At 36.3% G+C, this 17,888-nt stretch overlaps 1 protein-coding gene across 16 annotated transcripts in view; it reads left to right on the top strand.

Moving 5' to 3' along the window:
• NAV3 (neuron navigator 3) overlaps positions 1 to 17,888 on the top strand; it is a 1,137,481-nt gene that overhangs the window by 1,030,007 nt on the left and 89,586 nt on the right. For 12 of the 16 annotated variants that reach the window (XM_057557696.1, XM_057557683.1, XM_057557681.1 and 9 more), the window contains 3 exons: positions 15,098 to 15,230; positions 15,890 to 16,160; positions 17,066 to 17,777. In XM_057557696.1, coding sequence (XP_057413679.1) covers positions 15,098 to 15,230; positions 15,890 to 16,160; positions 17,066 to 17,777 — 1,116 coding nt within the window. The remainder of the gene's footprint in view (positions 1 to 15,097; positions 15,231 to 15,889; positions 16,161 to 17,065; positions 17,778 to 17,888) is intronic. The other 4 variants (XM_057557682.1, XM_057557697.1, XM_057557687.1 and 1 more) reach the window with 1 other exon arrangement.

Genomic DNA, 17,888 nt, shown 5'->3' with positions numbered 1-17,888 from the left:
CAGCACGCAGGCTCAGTAGTTGTGGCTCTTGGGCTCTAGAGTGCAGGCTCAGTAGTTGTGGCGCACGGGCTTTGTTGCTCCGCGGCATGCAGGATCTTCCTGGACCAGGGCTCGAATCCGTGTCCCCTGCATTGCCAGGGAGCTTCTTAAACACTTTGCCACCAGGGAAGTCCTGCATAGGCTATTGACAGCCCTAGATGTAACCCAGATGGAATATAGGAAATGCAGTAGATTTGGTTTAAACACTACTGAAAAAATTCATTTTCTGACCCTAACATTTTAACTCATACAAGCCTGAGAAGAGTCTTCCATATATCTATCTTATGCCTGAAGCTAAGACAAGACAGTATTAAATCCACTATGTGGAAAAGAGAAATACAATTCTCAAAATCAATCCCATGAATCAGTACCACATAGGATATGCCCCAAGCAATTACCTGACTTCCTCCAAGCTTATAGAATGAAACCTAGTTCTCCTCTCTTGAGAGGACTAAGGAATAACGTCATAACCTGCAACCCAAACTACCTGAAAAGGAGATGCTTTTCTCCACGGCTTTACATCGTTCCCTCAGGCTCTTCTGTTTGCGCTCACTAAATCCTGGGAAATTGATTTCTGCTCAACTGATATAAATGCTCTCTGTTTCAGATGGAAGACTGACCCATTTGTCAAAATCTTTTTTTGTTACTGAGTATCGCATTTTTTTTTTCTCTCCTCTTTATGTTCTGAGCCTTTTCAACTCCTATAAATCCACTAACTCCCCAGTGTGCGAGGACTCAGTGACCTCTCTTGCTTGCTTCTGTTCTGCCCTCTTTCTTTTTGGGTGTGCCCTGACTCCACTTTACCTGCCTGAGGTGAGAGATGGTCTGTTTACCAACCACTGCCTCGTCTTGAAGTGTCACCTTTTCGGAATCCTCAGTTCCTCCTGGGTGGGACACAAGATGAATCTGGTCAGATATTATGATCTGGGATTAGCAACAAAAATCTGTGGATGAAATCTTCATCTGGAAGAAGACAGAAATCAAATAGAAGTCACTAAGCCAGGCTCAGAGACAGAGAGACGGGGTGTGGAAAGTGAGAGAGTAGATTGGGAGAAGCTGGCAACGTTTCAGACCCGGAGATAGTTTAGGCAAAGCCTCAGCAATGAATTAGGTGCCTGGGAAATCTCAGGAGACTCAGACACCTAGCCAGGGTCACATCATCACTTCACTCTTGCTTTTAAGGTTTAATCCTTTCCCTGTCAAGGCAATTTAAGTGTCATTCTTGCATTTTTTTTCTCTTTTATATCCATACATACGATACAAGGAGACAGCAGTTAGCTGTTTGTGGTGGGAAATGTAAATGGCTATTTTGAAAGTGTGCCAGCCAGGATCTGCTGCAAGTTTTCATTGTTACTGCTGCCATCTGTTGTTCTTCACTGCTGGGATGTGAATTTCCTGGCAAACCTCTCTCTGATTCTGAACTATCTTTCACCCCCTCCTAGAGATATTCACTTGCTGGAGTGGCTTGTAAAGGAATGTTCTTTACCAAGGCAGCTTTCCGAAAGTTGAATGGAAGAATCTGGAATGTTTTTATATAACATATTTTATGTATCTCCGAGCAAAAATATCTCTTCATTGTTAATAATATTTCTCTTAAAAATAAAAATATTTTATTGAGTTCTTGTTACTTTAATGTATGCTATCTCAAGCAAGATAACACGGAACAGATTTCCATTTTCAACCTTGTTTGCCCCGTTAGGTCTGTAGCTAAGTTGTTGGGTTTTATCTAAGTTCTTTTATCTCTACATAACGTTTCTGTACACTCAACCATGAGATTATAGTAATGTGGGGAAGAAGAGAAGTCTCTTCTTCTGAAAGATATGGCTAATGCCAAAAATATTTCAAGTGATAAAGGAGATTTTAGAGAGGGGAGATGATTTAGCTGAGGATTAGTAGCTGTGATTGCTACTTATTAAGTAAAATGTCTATAACTAAATGTTCAGCTATCGAAAAAAAGTCTGGGTTCTCAAAAGTGAGAATTACACATTTTCTACATTAAAGGAAAAGTTGTGTCTCTATAATATCTTTTTGATTTCTGTATTCTCAGTATTTTCCATAATGATACCATTCAATAAATGTTTCACGCACTAATTAGTGAATAAAGCTATGCATGGTAATAATTTTTTAGAAGAATAGCTAATTACTGTAATTTTGAGAAAGTTTTTTTAAAGGCTTGAATTCTTAGTTAAATATATATTTTTAAGTTGTAGTCTTTAGTCTTTAAAAAAAATATAAAAAAACCTCTGGACCTCACTATACTAGAACAGCATGGTATTACATGTATGTATGGTATTACATACATATCATTTAAAAATAGCATATATTGAGACTTGATAAGTGAACTATAATAAAAAATAGAAAGGAATAGTTATCAATAAATGATCTCTTTGAAATTCACTGTTTGTTTAAAAAAAGTTTCTTACTTTACCATAACAATGGAATATAAAAAGAAGGAGGAGGAGAAATCAGATTATATATGCAAATTTTTCTGGGAGAAATTGTAGAAGAAAAGATCAAAGCTTGATTTTTTTGAACCCTATACATTAAAATATAATAAATAAAACTAAAAACCAAGAAATAGATTGAGAAAATATTTGAAACACTTTAAATATATAAAAATCTAATACCTATATGTTGTTTAAACTCTATTAGAAAAATACACGAAGGACATAGACAATTTATAGATATAAAAATAGCAAATAAACCTATAGAAAATTTAATCTCACAATTGCTCAATTTAATTAAAACTACATTAAACAACTATTTCACATTTCAAAATTTTTGAATTACTGAGGGAAATCACATACCTGAAATTATCCAGGTTTTGTAAGATTGGCACTCACATGGCTGGCAGGAGTGTAAAATGATGTGTTCTTCATTTATTATGCTACATCTGCAGTGTTTCAAATGTTTGTATTCTGTGGATCACTAATTCTCTTTCTAGGAATTTATCCTAAGAAAATAATCATAAATGTAACCTGAACACTTATATATAAAATATTCATTGCAGTATTACTAACAACAGTAAAAAAAATTGTAAAGTATTTCATATATCCTAAAACAGAAATGGTAAAATGTATAATAATCCATATAATATACTTGTGTCAAAGAAAATTTAAGGATATTAAAAATCATTATAAGGTGATATAAAATAAATGAATAAGGTACAATCAGATATATAATCAGGTATAATCAGCAAGGTCTCAACTAGGTATGTTACATATGTATATATTGTACATCCAGAAAATGACTGGACAGAAATTATAAAATATTACTGGTGGGTACTTCTAGGTGGGATTACAGATGAATTACTTTGTCTCTTTTATATATTTCTGGACTTCTGAGTTTTCAACCATGAGCATGTATTGGTCTTTTAATTAGTACAAAAAGATACCAAATGGACCTTAATGAATCCTGAGTTAGCTTTCATATGAGTTATATGTTATATTCTCTGCTTATCACTAATAGAAAACCTTTAAATAAACTTGTACACATTTCAACCATATAACAGCATCATGAAAATAGGCTTTGAAATAAACTAGCAAAACCATAATAAAAGCATCATTCCAGTGATGTGGTTCAGCAAAGTAATTTTTAATAAGATTATTTTATCTCGTGATTTCAGCCCATATAGTAATAAACACAAAAATAGATGTTTCTTATCTGCCTCAGATAACATTAAAACAAAAAATCTGCCTGATTACATAAATTCATTTCAAGCTAACACCATTCATCACATTTAATCAAATCTACATAGGGCTTTCTCTTATACAAAACAAGAGCTTTTTTCTTTTGTTTATCTTACCCTATCTGATGCCATAATAGAATAGTTGTAAATATTCATTATTTGTTTTCTAGAGAAAAGAAAAGGGAATGAAAGGTCAATGCATAGATTTTATTGATGCTCTCCTTACCCAAAATCCCCACAGTATTTATGGTGGTCTCTCTAAATATTTCATGGATAAATATATAGCATTTTGTGCACACTAAAAATAATGAAAATAGGGAGACTTTAACCCCATGTTGACGTGAATTGCCAGTTTTGTCAAGAGTTATACACTTAAACTATGATATTGTAAACTCATATAAGCTTCCCTTGATATATGAAAATAATGGTACTAAGTGCAAACAAAATTTAAGATTAAAACTATGCAAGAGATCTAGAGTCTTTTTGTTTTCTCTTTTACCACATTCCAACTAAAGAAAAACTGTTTTCTATACAAACTACTCACTAAATGCTTCTGACACCAAATGTTTAGGGTTTTTTTTTCCCCACACCAACCAATTCTTCAACACCAGCTGCGTACCCTACAATTCAATTCAGCTCAGTGCTGGCACTATTTACCCAGAGTTTGCATCTGATCCCACAAAGTTAAGGGCTCAGTCCCATAAGACTGCCCCACTTCAGATGCCAATTGCAAGCCCAGGCCTCCCATATTTCTGACTGGCCAGCTATAAATTGGGGGCTCCCATGACCCCCTCCACAGGTTCAAAAATTTGCTAGAATGGCTCACAAAACTCAGGGAAACATTTACTTATATTTACTGGTTTATTATAAAGGATATGACAAAGGATATAGATGAACAACCAATTGAAGAGTTACATAGAGCAAGGTATAGCATGCCACCCTCCCAGCACCTTGGCATGCTACCCTCCCAGCACCTCCGTGTGTTCACTTGGAAGCTCTATGAACCCCATAAATTATGGACTTTTATGGAGGCTTCATTATGTAGGCATAATACATTAACTCAATCTTCAGCCTCCCTCCCTCCCAGAGGATGGAGGTGTGAGATAAATCAATAAATGATGTAGTCTTACAACGTCACAAACTAAGGCCTTAATCTGTAATACATTCACTCATTCTAATATGTAAGTGTGCAAATAGTTATGAATTGTGGTTTTAAAATAAAGACCAATGGGCTATCCAGGAGCCAACCAAGAGTTGTCTTATTAGAACAAAAGATGCTCCTCTCACCCAGGAAATTCCAAGGGATTTAGGAGCTCTGTGTTAGGCACCAGAGTCCAAGACCAAATATTAGAACAAAAGTCTCTAATAGTAGAACAAAAATATTAGAACAAAAGATTCTAGCACACCTATCACTAAGAAAATTACAAAATTTTTAGTAGCTCTGAATCAGCAACTGGGGACAGAAAGCAAATATATATATCTTATTATGTCACACCATCCAACAGCAAATCCTGTCCTCTCTACCTCCAAATATATCTTGAAACTGCCTTCTTTTAGTTTACTTATAAACCCCTCATCAAATACTGAAAGATGTTGCAATAGCCTCTGCATTGAGCTTTGCATTTCTGCACTTCTTTACCTCTAATATATTCATAACACTAAAGTAGTATGTTTAAAACCTATATCTGCTCATGTTGTTTCACTGCTTAGAACTATTTGATGAATTTCTATCAGATTTCTAAGGAACTCTCATGTCTTCGCATTGTCTTCGCATAGAAGATCCTTGAAGGGCTGCCCTGCCTCCCTTCCCAGTCTCAGAACTGACACTTCCCCCTTGCCTGCTGCTGCACAGTCCTGCTGCCCTTTGACCTTTGTGGCTTCTGGGTCTTTACACTGGCTGTCTCCTCTTCCTGTACTGCTGTCTTCTCCACCCTTTTCACAGATGGCTCTCCTTCACCCTTCAGTTGTCTACTTAATGACTGTTTACAACGACCTCCTCAGAGGCCATTCTTTATTCACCCAGAAGTAGTGGGTCTTTCTGATTGGTTTTCCTCTCACATAATCACGTTGATTTTTAACCACAGTTCATAGTTATACGCACATTTGAGTGTTAGAATGAGTGAATGAATCACAGATTAAGGCTGTAGTTTGTGACTGTAAGACTAGATGATTTATTGTGCCAATTGAAAACAATGCACAACCTAAGCATTGAAATTGTGTTTTATTTGGTAGACAAAACCGAGGACTTAGGCCTGGACACAGACGCTTAGATAGCTTTGAGGGACTGCTCCAAAGAGATGAGGGCGGAGCCAGGATATACAGGAGTTTTTGCAACAAAGACCAGGTAGTCAGAACATCAAAAGACGACTGTTAAGTAAAGAAAAGCAGACATCTCAGGTTAATGAATTGAGTGCTTTTCTATGTATGAGAAGACGCAAAAGGCTGGGCTCATTGAAATCATTCCTTTGATATGTACCTCAGCTGTCTGGGGCCAGCATCCTGTGTTTTCCCATCCTGAGTCTCCTCAGCGTGCACCGTTGGGAGGTGGCTGCGGGCTGATGGCTTGATGGCGGGCATGCTGTTTCTCTCCTGAGGGGCAGCTCTAATGTGATGGCTTGATGGCTGCAACATCCTTTGTTTACTGATATGGCAGGCAACATTTTTTCACTCACAATTGATTTATTCCCCAAACACTAGGAACCTATCATGGGCCAGATGCCAACCTGAGCACTGAAACTACAAAAGAGAAGTCACTCTATTTGCCCTCAACCATAGTCCTGTAGCTGAACCCACTTTGCAAGCAGATAATTTACAGGACAGTGGGAGCACACTTGTAGTAAATACAGACATGGAAGAGTTAATGTTTCCTTGGAAATCATGGAAGGATTCATAGAGGAAATGACGTTTCAACTGGATTATAAACCAGTTGCTTACACTCCACTGCACAGTTAATGAGCAGTGGAAGGCCGAAACACTTTAAAAGGAGAAGGAAATTTTTTTAAAACTGCGATAAAGACCATGTTCATTGTATAAGTTGAAAGGACTATTTTTAACATAAAATCATGTTTAGTATATTGATGTTGTTATATACTTAGGTTTCTACAATTCTAAAGTCTTTTTCTTGGTAATAAAATCTTTTTCCAGGGAAATGCTGAATAAATCGTTGTTGAAATACACTCCATTGCTTTCTATCAATGACCCTGAAGTAATATAGAATTTACACTTCAGCAGTTGCAATGCTCAAATGTGGCGGGTAGTGTATTGTGTTTGCTGATTTAAAAAAAAAAAAAAAGTATGGCATAGGTCTAAGTGGTTTTGTGCTCATTTAGTTTTGAGGAAAATATCATTGACTTAACATATTAGTACCAAAGTGCAAAGCCTAGACAGTTGATTCTCAGTATTTTTAAAATTATTATTGCAAAGGTCATTATGTCTAAATAGTTTTAAGATACCTGTATCTCCTTATGTGTATTTTTTAAATTGGCATAAACAATGGGAATGGAAAACAAAGCTATCCTGGAATGTGACAGAGTTTTGTTTTAAGTGGTGACTTTATTTTCTTAGGCAAATGTTATTTACTTTTCCCTCAGAAACAGGAAGCATACCCAGAAGTTTTTACACAGTGATCTTATGGATAGCTACGGAGACTTTGTTTTTCTTTTCATGAAATAATTATCTGTCTTAAGAAATATTTAGTAAAATCCTTAGAACTTATACTTTATCGTATCTTATTATGTTTTCCAATATTTAGGTTGGAAGAGAGCAATTTTTCTCAGTATGATTATCTTAGGAGATTTTAAACATTGGACCTCTAATATACCAATGAAATGTTAGGAGTTTGTATCCCCTTTTCTTCTAGCCTCTAGATTTTTTTCTGTTTCTGCTACCTTTCTTACATCTTTAAAAATCCCCATTTTATAGTAGACACTTGTGGAATAAATGGGAATCTCCACATTCGTCTTAAGTGTCTGCAGTGCCTAAATACTTCTAGTGTATCAAACTATATGTTTGTGGAATGTCCACAGGTCTCAGGCACTGGAATGAACACTTTATTTACATTATCTGCACTATCTACCAATGGCAAACTTGACTCCAGAATTTTCGTTTAAATCACGTATAAAAAATGTTGAATTTGCTTAACATTTTAAAACTTTTTATGTTCTTAAAGTACTTGAAAATGGAATCAAGGATATATGAGTTTTAATTTAGAATTCAGAATGAGGATGTTGTGGGGAAAGATTTAGGACTTGTTTCAAGACCTGTCCTATATATCTAAGTGATATTCAGAGGACTGAGATGTAACTGGGAGTGGCATCCACAAATCTAAAGCAGTGTACAGTAGCCTATGGTTGGTGATAATGTAGAGTCTGACCAGGTGATTACTGTCAGCATTAAGAATCAGGTACATATTGCAAGAATCATCATGAATGAGGGAGTAAGACATGCTGGTACCCTGGAGGAAGAATGTTGATGGTAAACCTCAGGCACTTGGTTCCATAGTGTTCCAACAGCATTGGCCTAAGAACACTCAGATACTGACAAATATTAAATATCCATATTTTCTAAAAAACATGCAATATATAATGAAATAATTTTAAAAGTTACACAAACATTGTTTATATGGCTATTTCTTATTTTAAGCTTTAATAAAATAAGCTAACAAAATAGTATATTGTTAAAAGTTTAGGTGTAAGAAGGTGTTTTTATAGCAATCAGACTTAATATCACCTTAGTGGGCAGCATTTCCATGATTGTAGTTGAATTAGGGTTAGAACTGAGTACATCTAAAGGAAGCATGTTTGTTTATTTCATTAATGAAATATTTAATGAGCTGGCAAATTGAGGCTGAGGTTACTGTTGAATGCCTGAAGTATAGAAATTAGTTTTTATTGAAAGAAAATCTCTATGTTTTATATGTATATGTGTAAGTAGTACAGTTGACCTGCCAATATAAGCTATCAAAGAGCCTGATTGAATACCTGCTAAATGAAGTGCTACTACACCAAAAAACAGGAGTGTGTTCAAAAATTACTTATAAACAGGACTAGCATTTTCCTCTGGAATTAGATTTAAATCTGCAAAATTATTTTAATATTTATTTACTTAATATTTCAGAATTCTTCAACATAAAAAGCAAAAAAAAAAGACTCTCAATATATAACACATTTGTTTTCAAGCAGGTCTGCTTCTAAATATAACTCCAGGGGTGAACGTAGGGGTCAGAGCCACAAATGCACAACCAGATAAATAAAATAGATCCTCAGCCCCATTGAGTTATTAAGCATTAAAAATATAAATAGTAAAAGGCATGCCAAAACAATCCTTTTCTTCTTAGAATAATGAGTAGTGTATATCCAAATTGTAATTTATCAACAGGTTAATTGGCTACATTTGTTTTTACTTTACATACAGTGTTTTTTTCTACAGTTGTAAGTTTTGACATATGCATCGTCATGTAACAGCCACCACAAATCTTCCCACACTCCCATCCACTGGCAGTCACTGATCGGTCCTACATATCTATAGTTTTGCCTTTTCTAGAATGCCACATAAATGGAATGTATGTGAATGCTCTTAACAGCTTTATTCATAATATTTTAAAACTGGCAATAACTCAGTGTGTAAATGCAAACTATGTGGATAAGATACTCAGATTTGTAATTTTTTAGCCGTCCTAGATTGTTGAGAAGAATTTAGCAGATCAATAGATCTGTAACTTGGAGGTGATAAAGACTTGCCCTTTTATAAAGAATATAGTCAAGAATTCTTAACACTTAAGGAATTTAAAAATGAAAGGCTAAAGAAAATATATTGATGGGTTTGAGAAATACTACTCAGGGCTAATTATGTGAGTAAATTAACATTTTTGTCAGTTAAAAAAACTATTTTCTATGAAGTTTTTAACTTAATTAAGTGTTCCATAATAAGCAAGATTAATTACATCCTACCTAGGGAGAATTCTGGCTCTACAAAACCAAAGATGAAAGTCAAAACACAGAACCTTAAGATAAGGAAAATGATGTTGTCATCAATCAAAATTTGTTCCTTTAAGATTGTTTAGCAGAGAAATATATTGAACATATTTTTCTCAAATTCTACATTTATTATTGCATTCAATCCGACTTAACTTTATTGGATAGAAGCAGTATTCTAAGTAAAACTGCTTCATTTATTTAACAAACATCTACTAGTCATCTATTCAATAGTTGACACCATGTTGCATGCTAGAATTATAAAGATAAGTGTCACACAGTCTCTGGCTTCAGGTAATTCAAACTATGGCAAAGAAGATAGAAAAACACCAAAATAGTGGTTATATTGTAACAAGTGATATATGCTGTAATACAGTGGTTAACATTTATTTCCTCTGATCACTCTGCAGTATCTCTGTCATGAAGAAATGCTTGAATTCTTCAAATGAGTGGTTGTGGCTCTGTCCTGCCACACACTTAACATTCATCTCTATTACAACACTTGCCATTTTGTATTATAACAATTTGTTTAAACTTCTGACCTCCACAATAAGCAGTGAGTTCTTCAAAGGAGAGGAGCTATAATTTATTCATCACTTAATGAATAAGAGCAGATTCTTACTAATAGCTTTTATGGAAGGAGGGACAGGCATGCACAGTGGCGATGTGGAACACAAGGAGGGCCATGTCACCTATAGCTGAGATGGATTTTCAAGGATTAGAGACAACTTGATTAACAGTGGATCCAGGTGAGAGAAGAGAGGTAATAACACTAATATTTTATGGCAGAAGGATAAACAGGTAGTCAGTAACTGAAAGAGGGAAGAATTGTTAATGAGAAATGATGGAATCTAGGTAGAGTGAATTTGAGATGTTGGCAGGACATCCTTGAGAAAGTGTTCAGTAGAAGGCTGGAAATGCTGATCAATTAATCAGGAAAGAAGTCTGGATTAGAGATGTGAATTGGAGTGTCATAATCATGGAGGTGATATTGAAGTTGTGAAAGACTAAGAAATTTCCAAGAAAGAATGTCTAAGGTGAGTTAAGATTAAGTACTGAATTTTGAGGAATTCAAAGGAATCCCAAAGAAGAGGAGAAAAGTAAAGGGTTCTGTGGACTGGTGAAGTTTGCAAAGAGCCTGTAAAGGCTCATCATTGGTGTATTTCAAGGTAAAAGGGGTGAGAAGATGGGAGGCAAGGGAGTGGAATGCTGACCAAGCTTTGGGACATAATTCCTGGGTTCAAATCCCAGCTCCATCATGGGCCTTGAACACATCATTAAAACTACCTGAACCCCTTTATCTTTACAATGCCTGTCTCATGGTTTTGTTTGGGATTAGATTATATAAAATATTTAAAAGAGTAGGACACATAGTAAGCACTCAGTCCATGGGTTTATTGACCTCAGTGAAAGCAGTTTCACTAAAGTATTAGGAGGAAGATCTTGGAATCCAGAGGAAGAAGAGAGAAAACTATATCTTTGGAATTTGAAGAAAACCACTTTTGGAGTAGGCAGAATTTCTTAATAGCGCTGAGAAATCACCTGAGGTTAGATAACTTGAATCTATATGCATTCAGTCATTATAATTATTATGTATTATGAAATATACAATAATATTGTTATATTAGTCTTCTGATTAGTTGAATTTGTTGTCATTTTCCAAAATAATAATGGAGAAAACATGTTTAATTAACATAGAGACAGGACCGGTATGGAAGACCATTATGGTGGCAAGAACTAGAACAGAGTACTGGTTAGATTATGACTTTAGCGATCCTTTTGTTCCAGCATCTTTGGATCCTGCATCATTTGGTAAAGAGCTCAGTGGAGTAAAAAACACAAGAAGGCCATTAAAAATAGATAATAGGAAGTAGCTATAACCGAGACATAAAAATTAGGAAATCAGTAGATTTTAGAGCACCGGAAGTGTAGAAGACTGTGATCAAAAAATGAGATTGCAGAATTTGAGATCTTAGAGGTAAAGCAGTTTGAGGAGATGGAAAAATGTAAAGTATTATCAAATGGTGCATATAAATGATTCATTTGCTTCCCACACTACTCTGTGAGATAGAGAGATCAGAGTAGCAAGTTTAAGTGAACATACTAGCTATGCCCCTCTAAAAAAGGCTCAAGTGAAAGACTTTAATTTTAGGAATCCATTGTGCTTTACATTACACCAGGATAAATTTGGAAATTTGTTCTTCATGTCTATGATGTTTGTTAGTTTGATATATTTTTATTTTTCTATCAAGAGATTGAAACTTTATATCTTATTTTGTATTCTTTCACTTATATCATTTTAACTACAAAGTCATTATGTTCATTTGAGTCTTTAAATGGTTTTTTGTTTTGTTTTGTTTTTATTTTTATTTTTTTTAAACATCTTTATTGGAGTGTAATTGCTTTACAATGGTGTGTTAGTTTCTGCTTTATAACAGACTGAATCAGTTATACATATACATATGTTCCCATATCTCTTCCCTCTTGCGTATTCCTCCCTCCCTCCCACCCTCCCTATCCCACCCCTCTAGGCGGTCACAAAGCACCGAGCTGATCTCCTTGTGTTTAAATGGTTTTAAAACAAGTGATTTTTTAAAATTCTAGTAAGAGTTGATACATTTACTTTTAGTCGCTAATGCTAAGATTAACATTGGTAAACGCTATTATTAGAAATATTGATTCTATCTTCCTTGCCAGAAAAATAGTTACTTTAAAAATATTCATTTTTAAAAAAAGGTAAAACTTCCTCTTTGTTTAATTTTGCTCTTTGAGTACTGAATATATTGTGGTAAGTATTTCTTAAAAATTCATTTCATATGACTATGAATGATTACCTCTGTAACTGCCTTTCTTTTAATCTCAATAAAACATGAGAATTTATTAAACATTTATGTCAGCCATTGCCATAAATAGTAGAAATTAAAAGAAAAATACTCCACAGTTCTGTGCTCAGAAAACTCACAGGCTAATGGTCCATTTTGACACATATTCATAGATTTATAAAACAATGTGCTAAATCCAGTCCTATAAGTCTGCATAGTATTATGGCAGTGCAGAGGGGAAGCTACCTAATTCATCCCGACAGCGGCAGGTAAAAGGGGCTTCCCAGAAGATGGATGCTAGAACTGCATTACGAGATAAATGTGGGTTAGTCAAGTACGCACAGGGGTACCTTGATTGAAGACAGAGGTTGGAAATAATGTGATGGTGATGGGAATTGAATGCAGCTCTAAGTCAGAGTGCGCAAAGTGAGGCAGGGGATGTAAAGAGTTTAAGCTCAAGAGGTAGGCTAGGGCCACATAATGGAAAGCCTCGTATGTCTTTTAAAGGAGCCTGAACTTTGCTTTAGACTAGTGCTTGCCCAAGTGTGTATATTTATAATTTTATGATTATATGCATGCATTCCTATGAGAAGGTAATATATGTGTTACACTGCATATATAAACATGAAAAATTTAAAGATATGTTAAAGAAGAAATAATATTTTTAAAATTATGAATGTATTGATAGAGGTTCTTGGTTGCAAACTACAGAATCTACTATCTAATTTAAGGAATGAAGTGGTATAAGAAGGCTCTCTGAATAATTGGGGTGATTGGAGAACCAGGCTCTTTGTAGGTGCTTAGTCAACCATAGCTCTAGGGCATCACTACTTCCTCTACTTGGCACCTCTGACCCTTGGAATTAGAGACCAGATATCTGCCAGTGTTTACAAGAGAAAAATTGAATGACTGCTACTGTGTTTGCCAGAAGATTTTCTCATTTGTGACTCTGTAGGCCCTTTGTTATATGTCATATCTGTCTATAAGGGAGTCTGGAAATGTGAGTTTTTTTGCAGTCTACCTTCAGAAGGTAAGACTCATAATGTGGGAACTTATCAAAATAAGATGTAGGGAAGATATTCAAAAGATTTGAGCAGCCACAAATGGCAGGTATTTGCTACAGTGGTACAAAATACTCTTTTGCTGTCATTAAAAATACAATTATTATTGGTAATAATATGAGTTATAAATGTGTTTGGTCATCATGTTTTAAGCTCTCAGTAGCTAATATCTCAAGGAAAATACTTACCTGGGGGGAGATCATCATTAATGATATTTTCTATAAGTTCAAATTTCAGATTTACTTCTTGATAATTACTTTTCTAGTTGGTTTGCTATATGATCTAAATGCATCACTTTTATTTGGAATGTGTGGTGAGACTCATAAAGTACACATAGCAGAGTAGGAAAAGTTACCAGTTCACCATCCCTTTACGGTTAGCTTGTGTTTTCGTTACAAATATTCTCTTCAATGTGTGGATTATTTGCAGGCGGGTTTTTTAAAGCCACTTGTCTATTTTATGAGACTTAACTTTTGTCTGTATCCAGTTTACATGAATTCAATTAATAGAGTGCAGGTGAGCAGCAGTGTATCATAGGAGACTGAGAACCAGCCAGTAAGTGAGAGAACCATGGTTCAACCCTTCACCCTGTGGAGCTCCCATTCTCATTCAGGTGACCCTGCTCACCCTACATTACTTCTGCATCTTCTGACACACTGACTAAGTGAGGATGCCTATGTTAGCCTGCACATGAATATTAATATAGCCTATTTTACTTCTTCTTCTTTAGATTAAGAACAGATGTATTCAGAATTTCAGATATTTTTCTTATGCCCCAAGGGATTACTTTGTGCACCTCGCAGGGCAGGTGCATTACATTTTGGAATCTACTACCTTGGTAAAGAGAAGTCTTTGAAGAGTGGTACATAAGGAAGTGACATGGCCAGATGTGAACATTTGAGCACTGACCCAAATTTAGCAGATGAAGTTTATTGAGAAAGACTGAAGGCAGGAAGGCCAGATAAAAGAATATTGTATGTTGCTCAGGCCAGAAATGGCAGGAGGGATGATATGATGGAATAAGTCTCAATCTTCAAGATTTGGTAAATGATTGGGAGTAGTTATTGGTAGGAGAAAGAATGAGGAATGATTTTCTGGTTCCTGAGCAAAGCCCAGTTTTTTGTTTTGTTTTGTTTTTAGTTTTTAACACAACGGGTGAATTCTTACATGCTGTGTGACTCCTGATTGCCTTCTCAGGGGAAAAAAAAAAAAGGTTATGGATAATGTTCTTCTTTCCTGATGCCATGCAGTATTTTCATTCATTCTATAAACATTCCCCTGGATCTGCTGTAGACACTGATTCTTAGCAAACCTCCGATAAGATTACTCTCAGGTTTGCGCTCAGTTCTTAGCAGTATGATTTTCCAAAAATGGAAAGTGCACATTTTTCATCATAAGATTAAAAAAATAAGAATTCTCTTCCCAATGCGTGACACACGTTAAATGGGAGTGTGGGTGACTTTTGCATCGTGCCTCGTGTGCTCAGCTCATTACTGCTGCCTGTTTTGCCTTTAGCTGGGATGACAGCAGCTCGGTGAGCAGCGGCCTCAGTGACACCCTGGATAACATCAGCACTGATGACCTGAACACCACGTCCTCCGTCAGCTCTTACTCCAACGCCACTGCCCCGTCCCGAAAGAACATGCAGGTGAGAATTGCCCTCTCTCTTTCCCCAGTGCTTCTGCCACATTTTCCCCCCAATTATGTTGCATTGCATTAAAACATAGCACAACCTCTTAATCTGAAGGAATTGCATAAACTGAAGCAGTTTATGTATATATATATTTTCAGTTGATTACAGTCTAACCCAGAAAGCCTTATGTTGCCATATCTGTCTTTATAATAATATGTGTGTCTAGAACTCCAAAAATGATTTTAATAGTCTGATTTTGGATAGTTCCTGATTACTTTTATACTGATCTCTGAGACACATTGCTGGATCTCTTGTGAATGGTGAATCGAGAATGAATATTAGGTAATTAAGTTTTATTTTGTCTTACTTTTCCTTGTTAGATTTGACATAGAAAGTGCCTTCCTCTCTGGAGTGTTCAATTGGGGTTTTCTGCACACATTTCTTCTGACATTCTCTAATATGTGCAATTGAGAATTATAGGGCTAAAATTAATGAAACTTAAATGAAGACAGATATAAAAAAAATAGAGGAGTCTTCAGAACTCTTTTGAAATACAAATCACTGCTTCTTTTTTTTTTTTTTTTTAACCAGTTATCTGAAAGGACATTCCAGGGCCCAATTCACACTTGATAGACTTTTCTGCACAAAGTTTTTCTGTCCTGTTTTCTTCATAGCTGAAGACAGATTCAGAGAAACGATCTGCAACAGATGAGCCCTGGGATAGTACCGAGGAGGTGAAAAAAACAGAGGAGGACTTTGATAGCCATGGGGATGGAGGTGGCAAGTGGAAGGGCGTTTCCTCTGGACTTCCTGAAGACCCTGAGAAGGCAGGGCAGAAAGCCTCCCTGTCTGTTTCACAGACAGGCTCCTGGAGGAGAGGCATGTCAGCCCAAGGAGGAGCGCCATCTAGGCAAAAAGCTGGAACCAGTGCGCTCAAGACCCCTGGTAGGCTTGTCATCTGAAAGCTGTTATGCCAAATTGTTTTATTGTTTCCATTCGATCTTTTTGTCTTTCATAGTAGCTTTTCTTAATTAAATCAGATTTTTCTTCATGCTAAATTTCTAAATTTCACATGCTTTGTCATATGCATCCACATGAATGTAACGTTGCAGGCATCCTCTAGAGGGCATCATCGTAATTTGGTGAGTGTCTATTTTGCCACAGTCATTTATGATCATGTGGAAATAAAATAAGCCTACTTATTAGTAAACATAAGATTGCCTTCATTCTGACTTTCTTATGAAAGTTTGGAATATTTCTGTTCACTCTGCTGCTACGTTTCACTTCCAACTCTGAGAGCAAGAGCAGTCACGCTCATCTACTTGGAAGGCTGGAGATTTGAAACATCATTTCTGAATTAGACTTGATGCAAAACGAGAGTGAAAGAATTGTGCAAATTGTACTATCCTTTTTTTTTTAAAAAAGACTCTCTCCCTATTTTAAAAATGGTTCCTCATTTTAAATAGTGCCACCTGAAGTACTGATGTAATGGGGGACTCCAAATACAATCATCTCAGAGATAGTCAAAGGAATTCCTTTTTGAGCACTTAGTTTGAGGAGATTAAGTGCTATCTTTATAAATGAAGGGAGTTGCAAGATATAAGGCAATAATAAATAGCAAAATAGGCGTTTTCATTTTATCTCCTTGAGCTCTTGTCACTTTCCTCTAACAGCCATATTTTTATAGCTTTGTAGTTAATCCTCTGAATGTATTAAGAGGACATGCCTATTTAAATCTAAAACAATGATTATTTAGGAATTGAAGTAGTATTCACATTTTACACTTTGTTTAAAGAAATATTGTGAAATCAAACTGTGCAGGCACATAAATTGGTGTATTTTTCACTCAGTAGGGAAAACTGATGATGCCAAAGCTTCTGAGAAAGGGAAAACTCCCCTGAAAGGATCGACTCTACAGAGGTCTCCTTCAGATGCAGGAAAAAGCAGTGGAGATGAGGGGAAAAAGCCCCCCTCAGGCATTGGAAGATCAACGGCCACTGGCTCTTTTGGATTTAAGAAACCAAGTGGAGTAGGGTCATCTGCCATGATCACAAGCAGTGGAGCCAGCATAACAAGTGGCTCAGCAACACTGGGTAAGATCCCCAAATCTGCTGCCATTGGTGGGAAGTCAAATGCCGGGAGAAAAACCAGTTTGGACGGTTCACAGAATCAGGACGATGTTGTGCTGCACGTCAGCTCGAAGACCTCCCTGCAATACCGCAGTTTGCCCCGCCCATCCAAATCCAGCACCAGTGGCATTCCCGGCCGAGGTGGCCACAGATCCAGCACCAGCAGTATAGATTCCAATGTCAGCAGTAAGTCAGCTGGTGCTACTACCTCGAAACTGAGAGAACCCACGAAGATCGCCTCAGGGCGCTCGAGTCCCGTCACTGTCAACCAGACAGACAAGGAGAAGGAAAAAGTAGCAGTCTCAGATTCAGAGAGTGTTTCTTTGTCTGGTTCCCCCAAATCCAGCCCCACGTCTGCTAGTGCCTGTGGGACACAAGGGCTCAGGCAGCCAGGGTCCAAGTATCCTGACATTGCCTCACCTACATTTCGAAGGTAAGAAAGCATAAAATGATGCTGAGAAGATATAAAATGCTATATCTTAGGATATATGTATGTCCTATATATCCTGTCGTATAAAAGATGTCTATCCTAAACATATGTGTC

Source organism: Balaenoptera acutorostrata, chromosome 11, assembly GCF_949987535.1.
Source record: "Balaenoptera acutorostrata chromosome 11, mBalAcu1.1, whole genome shotgun sequence".
In the NCBI taxonomy this organism is placed as follows: Eukaryota; Metazoa; Chordata; class Mammalia; order Artiodactyla; family Balaenopteridae; genus Balaenoptera; species Balaenoptera acutorostrata.
This window is presented reverse-complemented; position numbering and strand designations above follow the sequence as displayed.